Below are 12479 nucleotides of genomic sequence, written 5' to 3'. Positions count from 1 at the left end.
ACCTCGAAATCAGATATACCGTTGAGTTCGAACCGAGTCCAAGCCCCTTAAACATACATTTATCAAAGTCAGAAGGGAGAGAAAATAAACTAGAAGAGTGAACTCCATAAACAATTAATAGACCTTTCGGAAACTCTTGTTACTGCCAATGTTAACTTAGAGAGACGTTGTATTGAAAAAAAAGAAAAAAAAAAAGACCCCCAAGAAACTATTCAAAATCGATGAAAGAATGGACGTTTCTCATCTATCGATTGAAAATGAGGGTAGTTCGAATAGGAAGATCATCAATAATACCTATCGGATATTAAAAAAGATAGGACAGGGCCAATTTGGTAAGGTAATGCTAGCAGAAAATGTTTCGGAGAAGGATTCCAATATTTTACTGCCAACCCCATCCACCAATTCTATCAAAGGATCCAGGAAGAAAAGCATTGAAAAAAGCCCCAAGAACAAGTATGTAGCTATAAAGACCATCAATCGTATTGATAAGACGCGTCTTATAACGAAAACATACTTGAGTCATACGACCAAGATAAAGAGGGAAATTCAAATAATGAAAGGTTGTAAACATCCCAATGTTGTTCAACTATATCAAGTTATTGATGATTTAAAATACGATAAGATATTGCTAGTGTTGGAGTACTGCAAATATGGTGAGGTTGATTGGAAAAATTATAACCATTATCATGAAAAACACAATAAGAATGGAGAGGGACTTACTTTGAATAAGTTATTAAGGGATGTAATAAACGGTCTTGAGTACCTCCATGACTACAAGCATATAATACACCGTGACTTAAAACCATCCAACTTATTGATCAGTGCTGATAAAACCATTAAGATTTCTGATTTTGGAGTTAGTCTAATTCTTGAAAATAATGCTAATGATGATAAAGAATTGGGTAAAACAATGGGTACCCCAGCATTTTTTGCTCCTGAACTATGTCAATTTGTTAATAATAGATTATCCATGCTTAATGATGCCGACAGAGCCAAGAGTAAAATCGATAATAAAATTGATTTATGGTCATTAGGAGTAATTCTTTACTGTTTAGTATTCCATAATTTACCCTTCAATGGTAATAACGAATTCTCCCTTTTCAAAAAAATCGTCACAGAACCTTTAAAGTTCCCTCAAATCAAGAAATCATCACGAACTACATTAGAAGATGTTAATGAATTAAAGTTATTAAAAGATTTGATCAATAAATTACTCATTAAGGATCCTAAGCAAAGGATGACTATAAAAGATATAAAACAGCATGCTTTCACCACATTTGACTTACAAAATTCAAAACAAATAAGTGAATTCGTGGAGTTTAATAAGAAGTTGATTTCAAATCAAAATAAACCTATATCAAATGAAACTGGTCTTGCTACTAAGATAAGAAGATTCTTTAGTAATAAGCCTGAGCCCTCTCCGGCTCCTCCTAATCATGACATCATTCAACAACAAAAAGAACACGAAATCAATGAACAAAAATTATTGAATGATCCAACATCATTAAGTAACTTAGAACCCGTTGATGATCTACTCAATTCGTACTTTGATGACTCAAGCTCAATGGGATCTCTTGAAAAGGAAGAAGTTGAACCTTATGATACCTCAGAGGTATTGAGGTCTCTAAACGATGATAACTTAAAAGAACAAGATAGTCAAAGTGCCTTTAATATGTTAATTTCGAATTCAAGTAATTTGAGTATATCTTCACATAAAGCTTTGGAAAAGCCACCATCAGCTACCACGAGAACTTTACGAGAAAAACCAAGTAATGATAATTTTAGCATTGATAAATTTTTCCTCAATTCACCAACAAATATTGCAGCATTTAATAGTGAAGATACTTTAAAGAACCCATCGTTTGAATCGAAGAATAAAGTGGGTGTACCACCTCCATTGAAAATTAAAGATTCATTTCATGAAAAGAAAAGTAACTCTGATCCTTCACTCAATACCATCACAACTGCCCAGAAAACTCCTTTATCGACACAGACGTTTAACCATTCTCCTATAATGACTCCTGGAACAACTAATGATGAGATAATCACTATTGGAGCTGGATCTCCATCGTCGATCAAATCAATGATTAGTCCCTCGAGAAGATTTTTTAGCAGATCCAAAAAATCAACCAAATTACAATCAGCAGAGTCCGAGAAAAAGCCAACAATTAGTTCATTATCATCACCTGAGAAGAAACCCAAGGAAAGATTACAAAATACCAAAAAATTTACTGATTTGATGGAACCTCCACCTATATTTGGTGGTTTAACATCAAAAACCGATTCAAACAATAAATCAAGTGAACAATCCTACAAGAATAATAAATCATTTGAGATTCCGAATCAAGATTCAATTTCACTGAAAGTTTTCAATGAATCTCCCAAGAATGTTGCGTCACCAACTTGCTCTAGGAAGAATTCTGTCTCGTCCTCGATTAGATCGGTCGGGCTAACTAGAATAGCTAGTTCGACATCATCATTGAACTTGAATGCTTACTTAACCGATGATGCATTTTCATTAAGCTCAACCACAAAATCAAAACATAAAAGACTGAGTCTGCTTTCTAGCTCCAGTATATCCGAACAAGAGGAGATTGAGTTACCAAGTTTACCGCCTCCTAAATCAAAGCCATTGAAATCTCCTACTAATTACATTGTTGACAATTCACCACTGCAATCACAAAAATCTCCTTATAGTTTTAAAAATACTGTTGGGAAGTCACCATTACAATTACAGCACGATTATTCATCGCTAAGAAATCAGACAACACCAACAGCTTTCAGTCGTGGGATTGTAAATGATCAATTAGATTTCAGTAGAAATAGTGATGAAGTTGAAGATGAAAATTTCAGTGATGAGGAACAAGCGGATGACACTTTTGTTGTTGGGGGTGATGATAATTTTAATTTCTGGACTAATGGAGTAAGAAATGCATCTCTGGACATTCCTTATTCAACCTCAAGTAATGCAAACAGTCGAGAGCACTTCAAGCCTCAACAACTACCCACCGAGCTTCCGAAGAAAAGAATTGCTACTATGGATGAGTTTTTGGATCGGATAGAATAATAATTAATTCCCCATTATATAGAATATTAAATGTAAATAAAGCATACGATATTCGAGTAGATCGATGTATACAATAGCGATGAGACATAGCCTCGAGAATCATATAATGAAATGATGAGTTCGTAAAGGCAAGGATGATGATCCAAATAGGAGGAAGTAATTGACCAAAAAAAGAATAAATTACCTACATAATAGAAATGAAAAAGTAACACTGTAAAAGGAAAAGTTATTACATTGTTGAAAATTCCATATCAGCAAAACTGCAAGGTTACGTTCCGACATAACGGATGAGTCCGAGTCAGACATGAGGCATGTGATAGTAGGTAGAGACTTAAGTAATAAAGCATCAGTTCAAGGTTATGAGGGCAATTGGGAACAATTTACGATTAACGGTCTTGACGATTTTGCGAACACTTGAATTATAATTACGTTGGCAGTAACAAGGGGAAGGCAATAAGCAAATTACACTTGTATTTGACTCAAAAAGCATCAAACGGAGACGTTCAAATGGGAAGAGGAACAAAACGAAAGTGAATGAAGGATGAAAAAGGCTATATACGATTAGCGAGAGTACATGAATTTGTGATTTGAGCAATAATAGAATGGATCCCGATACCCAGAGGTTGAATGGAGAAATGGTTCGAAGGCATTCTCAGTCAACCTGACCAAGGAATTCATTCAACCTGACCAAGGAATTCATTCAACCTGACCAAGGAATTCATTCAACCTGACCAAGGCATTCATTCAACCTGACCAAGGCATTCATTCAACCTGACCAAGGCATTCATTCAACCTGACCAAGGCATTCATTCAACCTGACCAAGGCATTCTCCCTTGACTATGGCAACCGTTACGCAAGTAAATTACTTACAGACACTAAAGCCCCGCCAAACGCCAGCTATTAAAAGTACTACAGCCACTAAAACACTTGACAAAACGTTGCTGAATGATCCACTAACTACCAGGTTGCACTGGTAACTTCCTTGTGAACAACTGGACAACAGAACAAATTAGGTGCATTTGAACACAAGTAGAACAAGCAGGTACTCGAGGGACTACAAAAGAAAGAAGGGCATCACCAGGGAGTCGTTTGTTTGTTGTCTTTGTACCAAGGAATACCTTGTAGAAGATCTACATGAGTGAATACATTCGTCATTAAAATACCCATAATATAAAGGAAGATGGTGCTACACGAAAACATCAAAACATCAACAAACAAAAATTGCGAAAAAAAAACGAACTACTTGATTTGGAAGCAACCAAAACATTACACAAATAATGGCGAACGACCCAAACGCGTTCAGGTGGAACGGGAGAAGAATATAGATGGATGAATGGTGGGTGGAATAATGAATAGACGAAGAGAGATCAAAGAAAGGATGAAAGAAGAAGAGATGAGTGGAGAAAGAAGGGAGAAAAGGAGACGAGGAAGGAAGAAGGAAGGAAGGAAGAGGAGATCAAGGCAAGGACTAAGGCAAGCGGAGGAGCATGTGCAAAGCAAGTTCTCCGAAGTTATGAACCAAGTGGAACACGAATCAAAAGAGTTTGGCTCGGATCAACTTTTCTATACCTTCTATTTACCTTTTCTTTGTCCCTTTATTTTGAACTCGAGGGGACGGTTTTAGTGCTTATCGAATACTATTGTTTGACCAACTTATTCAAAGTCAAATGACTAGTAAGAACACAAGGTATTGAACTACGGCATACATCTGAACAAGAACAAAAAAAAGATAGACTTTTGATCGTTTGGGTCAATAGACAAACAACAAGAGAAAATAATTGTAAACTCAACTGAAACAACAAACAATTCAAAATAATAACTGGCTAATAAATTCAAACAAGAGGAGAGAAGTGAAATGACGAAAGAAAAACGGTTGAAAGATCAGTCTAAGCATGGAAGATGTGGTAAAACCCCAATGGAAAAGACACCATTGAACAGAAAACAGAAAAGAAAAGAAAAAAATATAAGCTATATGAACATAAACAAAGAAAGACAAACAAACAAAAAAGTAAATCGTAGATGCAAAGCATTGAAGAGCCCCAATGTATGGCAGGAAATAATTTATGAAGAAATTATGAATTTTAGCAAAAGAAATTCGAATAGCCGTGTTTATGCAGCCAGAATAAGGAAACAATTCATCTGATAGGAAAAGATAAAAGCAAGGTCATGTAGGTGAATGTTTTTGGGATCAGAAAGAACAAACCATTCAATTTAGGAAAGCTTTTATGTTTGAGACATACAATGATTGCTTTCTAAGCACCCATATATAGCAAGCTGCTGGAGCAATTAACTTTAATCACGAGTTCAAAATTGTAACTAGCAATCATTCTCTGTAAACCACCATCCCCCCAATATTTTCGAGAGGGAAGAACGAATGCAAGATGGTTTTTAACACAAATAAATACAGTAAAGTAAATAAAGGAAAGAAATTTATAGAGGGAGGTAATAAAAGCCGATATACTCCCTAATTTGGGGTTGTTATGCTTTCGTTACCTTTCCAATGTTGCAAAGGCTAAAACAATATCCTAACTTTGATCAATTTCAAGTTGCGAGAGGGTTGTAGAAGCCATTTGATCTCATGTCTATCCTTATTATATATACCAATTTTTCCCTCTCAAATTTTGCATCTTCCTCTATAACATCATCCCCCCAGTCTAATTATTCCTAGTCTACTCACTCCCTTTCACTCTTTTTCACTTCTTTAACTACATTCGCTCCTTGCCCAAATCTGTCGTTCCTTCTGTTTTGGGATTTTTCTCTGGCTGTCTTCCCAACCATCATTTGTGCATTTAGTACCGTTACTTCCCAAGTTTCCATTACTGCCTCCCCAATTCGCCGGCTTTTTACTTTTACCTCTCGAGCTTGACTTACAACCGTCCTCTAGTCTCGAATCTCTTCCCACTTGCTTTACTTAGCTTCGTTGTCTTTGTGAAGTCACGTTATAGCCATTCTTTTGTGAATCCTGAAACTCTACTTTTTTTTTTATTATTATTATTTTTTTTTTTTTTGTTTTTGGTGCTAGTTTTTTGTTTGTAGACAATACTTAGCAAAAACAATTAAGAAACTGGGAAATCAGCTTAATAATAGCAGCAGTCTTTGAGGTAAGCTCATCTTTGTTGTAACTCGTCACTCAACCGATCTTCAACTATTGTCAATTCGACTGTTTCCGCTCTAGAATCGGGTTGGAGTCTTGAGATTTAGTTTCAAATTGGTTTCATTTGGGGGTCTAGTTCATTCAGAATTGGTCAAGTATATAACTTGGTATATTCCTTTGCAGAATGAAGAATGAATCTGATTCTTTTCTAGTGGGAAAAAGTTTAGGTCCTCCATTAACGTCCCTCGGTACTAATTCAACATCATCTCCTTCATCATCATCCGGGAAGAATAAGAATTTATCCTTATTAAATGATTCTAGTCTAAGTCCATTTCCTAAGAATAAAATGTCTTTCATCCCAAAGATTCTTGCTGATGAGGCCGGTGATGGTAAACTGGTTGACCAATCAAGGTTAAGAACAAACCCTGCTCCTAAAAGAGATCGTCCTTTGAGTAGTTATTTTGATTCTCCTGCCAAAGAATTGGATGAGTATTTTAAATACGCCGATATCAATGGTGATACCAATGATTATCTTGATTCGGATTCTCCTTATGCATCTAAAAATTCAAATCAATTTCAACAAAATGATAACTTGATGGTTAAAAATGAATTTCCTAATTCTTCTTCTCCTTTAACTAATCGTAAACCTTTTAAAAATTTATCTAATTTTGTTAATAATTTTGAATTCCCAATGAAGATGAAATTCTCTTCTAAATCCAAAAGTCTTACTAAATCAATGACTCTGGTTTCTAAACATTCCCAAAATGATTCCGATAATAAAGGTTTAAATAGATCTAATAATTTTTTGAATCGTTATCGTTCTCATCACCAACGTCAAGGTTCTCTGGAAGATACTGATGTTGATGACGACAATGACGAAGACGATGATGATGATGATGATGGAAATAATACTACCCTTAACGATGAAGATCATCTTATGAATGAACTTTCAAACTCTCCTACTCAACCTACTAGAAATAGTACTGCTTATACCGATAAAAGTATTAGAAGAATTCATTCAATGTATCAAACTAATAAAGAAAAAGAATCTTATAATGATATGATGATGGAAGATAACTCCCATTTATCTAATACTTCAATCAAAACTTTTAAAGTTGATAATGATTTATTACCAAGAATTGACGAAGATGAAATGTTCAAAATTGTAAATGGTGAATACAATCATGAATTTGACGAATTTATTATCATTGATTGTCGTTTCAATTATGAATTTGAAGGTGGTCATATAAATGGATCTCTTAATATTTCATCTCAAAAAGATTTAGAACAAAAATTTATTACTTCTAAATTAAATTCAACTAATTCTATTAATAATGATAAGAAAAAATTACTTATTTTTCATTGTGAATTTAGCATATTTAGAGGTCCAACCATGGCTTCTCACTTAAGAAAATGTGATCGTATTTTAAATAGTGATCATTATCCTTTCTTATCCTATCCTGATATTGTTGTTTTAGAAGGTGGTTATAAGAATTTCTTTGATAAATATAAAACAAATTGTTATCCTCGAGGTTATATTGAAATGAAAAATATTAATTATCAAAAGACTTGTGAATTAGAAATGGGTAAAGTTAGACAGGAAACTAAATTAACTAGAGCTAAATCTCAAAACCATTTTCCTAATATTAGTACTTCCATGATTTCAAGTAAACCATCAAATAATAGACCTTTTGCTCATAACAGATCAAATTCTTATACAACTGTTACTTCTCATGCTGAAAATTTAAAGATTTTGAAAAGACATAGATCTTCAACTAAAGTTCAAAATAGACATTCAAATACTATTAATGATAATAGAGCTTCAAGATCTTCTACAGTATCAACTCCATCAATTTTCAATTCTTGCACTTCTCCAGATTCTAAAAATTTCGAAATGTCTTCATCATCTTGTTTCTTTGATGATGATTTTCAACCACCTTCAGCTTTATTCAGATCAACATCATCCCTTAACAGTAAAGAACCCAATCATAGACCTTCATTATCTAATAGCACTAATATCAATTCTGCATCAACTTTTTCCATTAACTCATCAGCATCATCTTTTTCATCAGATCAATATTCTGCATTTTCTTCAAGTGATTCATTAGCTGATTCTTATTCATCTCCAATGATTGAATTCCCAGAACTTTTTGAATCTAATCTCAGCAATAAAAAGACATCATCTCTTTCATCCAATTTGAATAGAAATTCAAGTAATTCTGTTAGTCCTTTCCCTTCAATGGCCGCTAAATCTTCATCCACCTCATTATTAAATCCAATGATGAGAAAACCAAGTGCCCCGGTTCCTCAAGCTCCTCATCTAAGGAAAAATTCATCCTTTAATGGTAACAACAACAATGTACCAATCACTTCTCCATTCAATGATATTTCAAGTGTTAAACAAAATACCCAAATTAATCATAATTCAAATAATATGCCTAATTCTGGATTTAAATTTCCTAATAATAGTTCAAATCCTTCTAATACCATTAATAATAATCCTTCACTCAAAACAAAAGCCTCTCGTCATAGCCTTAAAAGAATCAATACTAAACCAAGCACTGCCCTGTTAACAGATTCTTCACCCATTATAAGTTCACCATTATCTACCGTCACTCCCAAATCAACTATTGATTCAGCTATTTCCAATAATACTTTATCACTCATTGATCCAATTAATGATACTCCAGTTGATTTTTCGGTACCATTTTCTACCTCTAATACTGGGGGTGGATCTCTGAGTTCATTGTATGGAGGTAATTATGGACTTGCAAAATCTCTTGGCCGCCATATAAATCATGGCCATAAGAGATCTCAAGGAGGCCTCTATAGTTTCGTATCTTTGGATATTGATGAAGTTGAGGAAGAAGTTGAAAATGATCAATAAGAGGGGTATTCAATTCTTTAATCTTTAAAATTCTTCTTTCATTTTTTATTTATTTCTTTTAGCATCTATTGGCCCTTCACGAATATCAATCAAGAACATCATTTAATATATAATACTCGGTAATCACATTGTAGTTAAATCATATTGTAATTAATACATTTTGTTCAAAACCAAACCTATTTTTCGCAACCAGAAGAACAAAGTAAGAAAGTTAGAACAAAGCGATAACACCTCATGCAACACTACAATTTTATATCTACAATTTGAAAATTGAACAGTGGACATAAAAATAAAAACGAACTAAATAAAAGGACTCATTTGAATAAAAAATCATAAGCATTCAAAATTAAATCTTAGCTTTATCACTAATTAATTTAATAGCAGCATTGTTAATGGCGATAGTTTTTCTTTCAACAACATGAGCTTGGAAGATAACAGTATCACCTTGTTTCCAGGCATAAACTCTCAAAGTTTCACCTGGGAAAACAATACCAGTGAATCTAGCTTTAATTTCATTAAATGGACCATATTTATCTAATAAAACTTTAGCACATAAACCGTAAGTACACATACCATGTAAGATAGGACGGTCGAATTTAGCACCAGCAGCAAAGGCAGGATCAATATGTAATGGATTACGATCACCAGTTAATCTATACAAGGCAGCTTGGTCTTCAGAAATCTTAATATCTTGAGTGAATTCTGCATCAGATTTTGGAGCATTGAATTGAGCAACAGCAAAAGATTTACGTTCGGCATATTGTTTAGTATCACCTTCACAATTTCTAATAAAGAAAGTAGCTTCATTTGAAAAGACAGTTTCACCAGTGTTACTATCAACAGATTTGGAACCATGAACAACGATGGTATTAGTTTTCTTTTGAGTGATGGCTAATGGTTGATAAGAAGTCTTGATAGAACCTTCAGTTGGAACAGGCCATTTTTCAATTTTGATGTAATGTTCACCGTGTAATAAAAGCATTGGATTGAAATTACGTAATAATTTTGAAAAACTCATTTGAGACTTCACAGAGTTGAAAGTTGGCAAGTGACCAAAAGTTGGAACAACTTGGAATTCTTGATCATTTTCATAAACGTAAGGTAATTCTTTGTGAGTGGCACCAACAGCCAAGTTATAGAGAATGACTTCTCTATCACCATAAGTAAAGACTGGATCTTCACCTTCTTCTTCATCGTCATCGTCATCATCTTCATCTTCATCATCGTCATCATCATCACCTTGAACGGCAGAAAGAATGGCCATTGAAGATTCGGTAGTTGATTTAGGATTAGCGGTACCAGTTGAGAAATCAATGACATCATTAAAGTGATCTTTAACAAATTCAGGAGTGGTAACTTCATCAGTGGAAACAGCACCTTTAGCTCTTTGCCATCTAGTGTTACCAATCCAACCACCACCGGCTTCGAATAATTCACCAGTGACTGGAACATTTTCAGAAGCCAAGTAAACCAATAAAGGAGCAACCAATTCTGGAGGATACAAGTTTTTATCTTCTTCTCTGAAAACGGTTAAAGTCATAGCAGTTTCAGCATGAGGAGCAACCACGTTAACTTTAATATTATTTTTAGCACCTTCAAGGGCAATAGTTTTTGAAAGACCCAAAATGGCACATTTAGCGGTGGAATAATTGGCTTGACCGAAGTTACCATAAATACCAGAAGTAGAAGTGATGTTAACCACTCTACCGTAATTATTCTTCAAGAAGTGAGGCCAGGCCAATCTGGTTAAATTAAAGGTACCATTCAAATGAACTTGTTGGACCAATTTCCATTCATCCCAAGACATTTTAGCAAAAGAACGATCTCTCAAGATACCGGCATTATTAACCAAGACATCAATGGTACCGTATTTATTAACAACGTTATCGATAATTTCTTGAGCTTGATTAGCAACGTCATGAGTATCACCATGGGCTTCCCCACCAGCGGCTTTAATTTCATCAACAACTTTAGAAGGATCTTTAAAATCATTAACAACAACCTTAGCCCCATATTTAGCAAAATAGAGAGCATAGGCTCTACCTAAACCAGCACCAGCACCAGTAATTAAAACGACACGGTCTTTCAAAGTGACTGGATCAACCCCTGAATTATCATTTGAAGGTAATTGTCTAGCGTTTTTGGTTAATTCTTCGTAGAAATTCAACATAAAAGGATGTTGATTCTTTAATAATTCTGGTTTGGAAGAATCGTCGAAGTTCAAAATCTCATCAAATTTTTTGGCAACCGATTCAGCAGTAAAAGATTCATCTGGTTTGAACAAAACCCCACCAGAACGTTCCCATCTAATTTGACCATAGAACCCAGCGGCAACTTCAAAAATTTGACCAGTGGTTTGATTTGAATCATGAGTCAAGTATAAAACCAAAGGAGCAATCTTAGCAGGACTCAATTGTTCCAAAATTGGAGGAGGTAACACCGATTCAGTCATTCTTGATTTAGCCAATGGAGCAATAGTATTAACCACAATGTTATATTTTTCCCCCTCTTTAGCCAAAGTTTCAGCAAAACCAACCAAACCAGATTTAGCAGCAGAATAATTGGTTTGACCAAAGTTCCCGTATAACCCAGCAGGAGAAGCAGTATTTATGACACGACCATAACCTTGTTTTCTGAAATGCTCCCAAGCAGCCTGGGTAGCCTTAAAAGCACCATTCACATGAACATCAAGCACCAATTGGAAATCACGCTCGTTCATCTTCTTGAATGAAGCATCTCTCAAAATCCCAGCGTTATTAATCAAAATATGAACGGTACCGAAATTTTTCACCGCGGTTTCAATAATCTTATCCCCATCCAAAACATTATTATAATCAGCAACAGCAATTCCTCCACTAGACTTGATTTCATTCACAACGACATCAGCAGCCTTGGATCCTCCATCATCATTACCACTCAAGGATCCTCCCAAATCATTAACAACAACCTTGGCTCCTCTCTTAGCATACTCAAGACAATAATGCTTACCTAACCCTCCTCCGGCTCCGGTAACAACAACAACCTTATCCTTAAATGATATCTCTGACATACTTACTTATTAAAAAAGAATAATTAATAAAAATATAAAATCAAAAGAAAAAGAAAAACTCCCTTTACCGAAATAATAAAGGATTTAATTTTGTATTTATATTATAGCAATTGATCAATTTCAGTGGGTTAACTCTAAAATATTAATGTGAAAAATCACTTTTTTAAAGCTTACGTCTTTTTTTTAGTTATTTCCGGTAATAAAGTCTCATTTTTTTTTTTTTTTTTTGTTTTTTGATGTTTCGGTGATTTTTTTTAATGATTTTTTTATTTTTTTTTTTTGTTTTTGCGGGGATCAACTTTTGTTTAACACTTTCTTCTTCCTTCCGCCAGGGTTTGCCGGAGGTTTGCCAGCGCTACACCAGGTCTGGCAGCTCAATTC

At 34.5% G+C, this 12479-nt stretch overlaps 3 protein-coding genes across 3 annotated transcripts; 2 read left to right on the top strand and 1 right to left on the bottom strand.

Annotated features, from left to right (window-relative positions):
- Positions 1–205: 205 nt before the first annotated feature.
- On the top strand, positions 206–7241 carry HYPBUDRAFT_129206 (serine/threonine protein kinase; the record flags this gene model as incomplete). The annotated part of the gene is made up of 5 exons (XM_020219404.1): positions 206–355; positions 425–1655; positions 1842–2261; positions 2349–2573; positions 7002–7241. Coding segments are annotated over exons 1-5 (2241 nt in total), but the record flags the coding sequence as incomplete, so codon positions are not given.
- A 967-nt stretch (positions 7242–8208) lies between these two features.
- Positions 8209–9055, top strand: MIH1 (putative tyrosine protein phosphatase). The gene has a single exon (XM_020221842.1). The coding sequence runs from the start codon at positions 8291–8293 to the stop codon at positions 9047–9049; it is 759 nt and encodes a 252-aa protein (XP_020074178.1). The 5' UTR covers positions 8209–8290; the 3' UTR covers positions 9050–9055.
- A 269-nt stretch (positions 9056–9324) lies between these two features.
- FOX2 (bifunctional hydroxyacyl-CoA dehydrogenase/enoyl-CoA hydratase) lies at positions 9325–12115 on the bottom strand. Its single transcript, XM_020221841.1, has one exon. The coding sequence runs from the start codon at positions 12096–12098 to the stop codon at positions 9396–9398; it is 2703 nt and encodes a 900-aa protein (XP_020074177.1). The 5' UTR covers positions 12099–12115; the 3' UTR covers positions 9325–9395.
- Between the last annotated feature and the right edge of the window lie 364 nt (positions 12116–12479).

The sequence above is a fragment of the Hyphopichia burtonii genome (genome assembly GCF_001661395.1).
Source record: "Hyphopichia burtonii NRRL Y-1933 unplaced genomic scaffold HYPBUscaffold_8, whole genome shotgun sequence".
Taxonomy (NCBI): Eukaryota; Fungi; Ascomycota; class Pichiomycetes; order Serinales; family Debaryomycetaceae; genus Hyphopichia; species Hyphopichia burtonii.
This window is presented reverse-complemented; position numbering and strand designations above follow the sequence as displayed.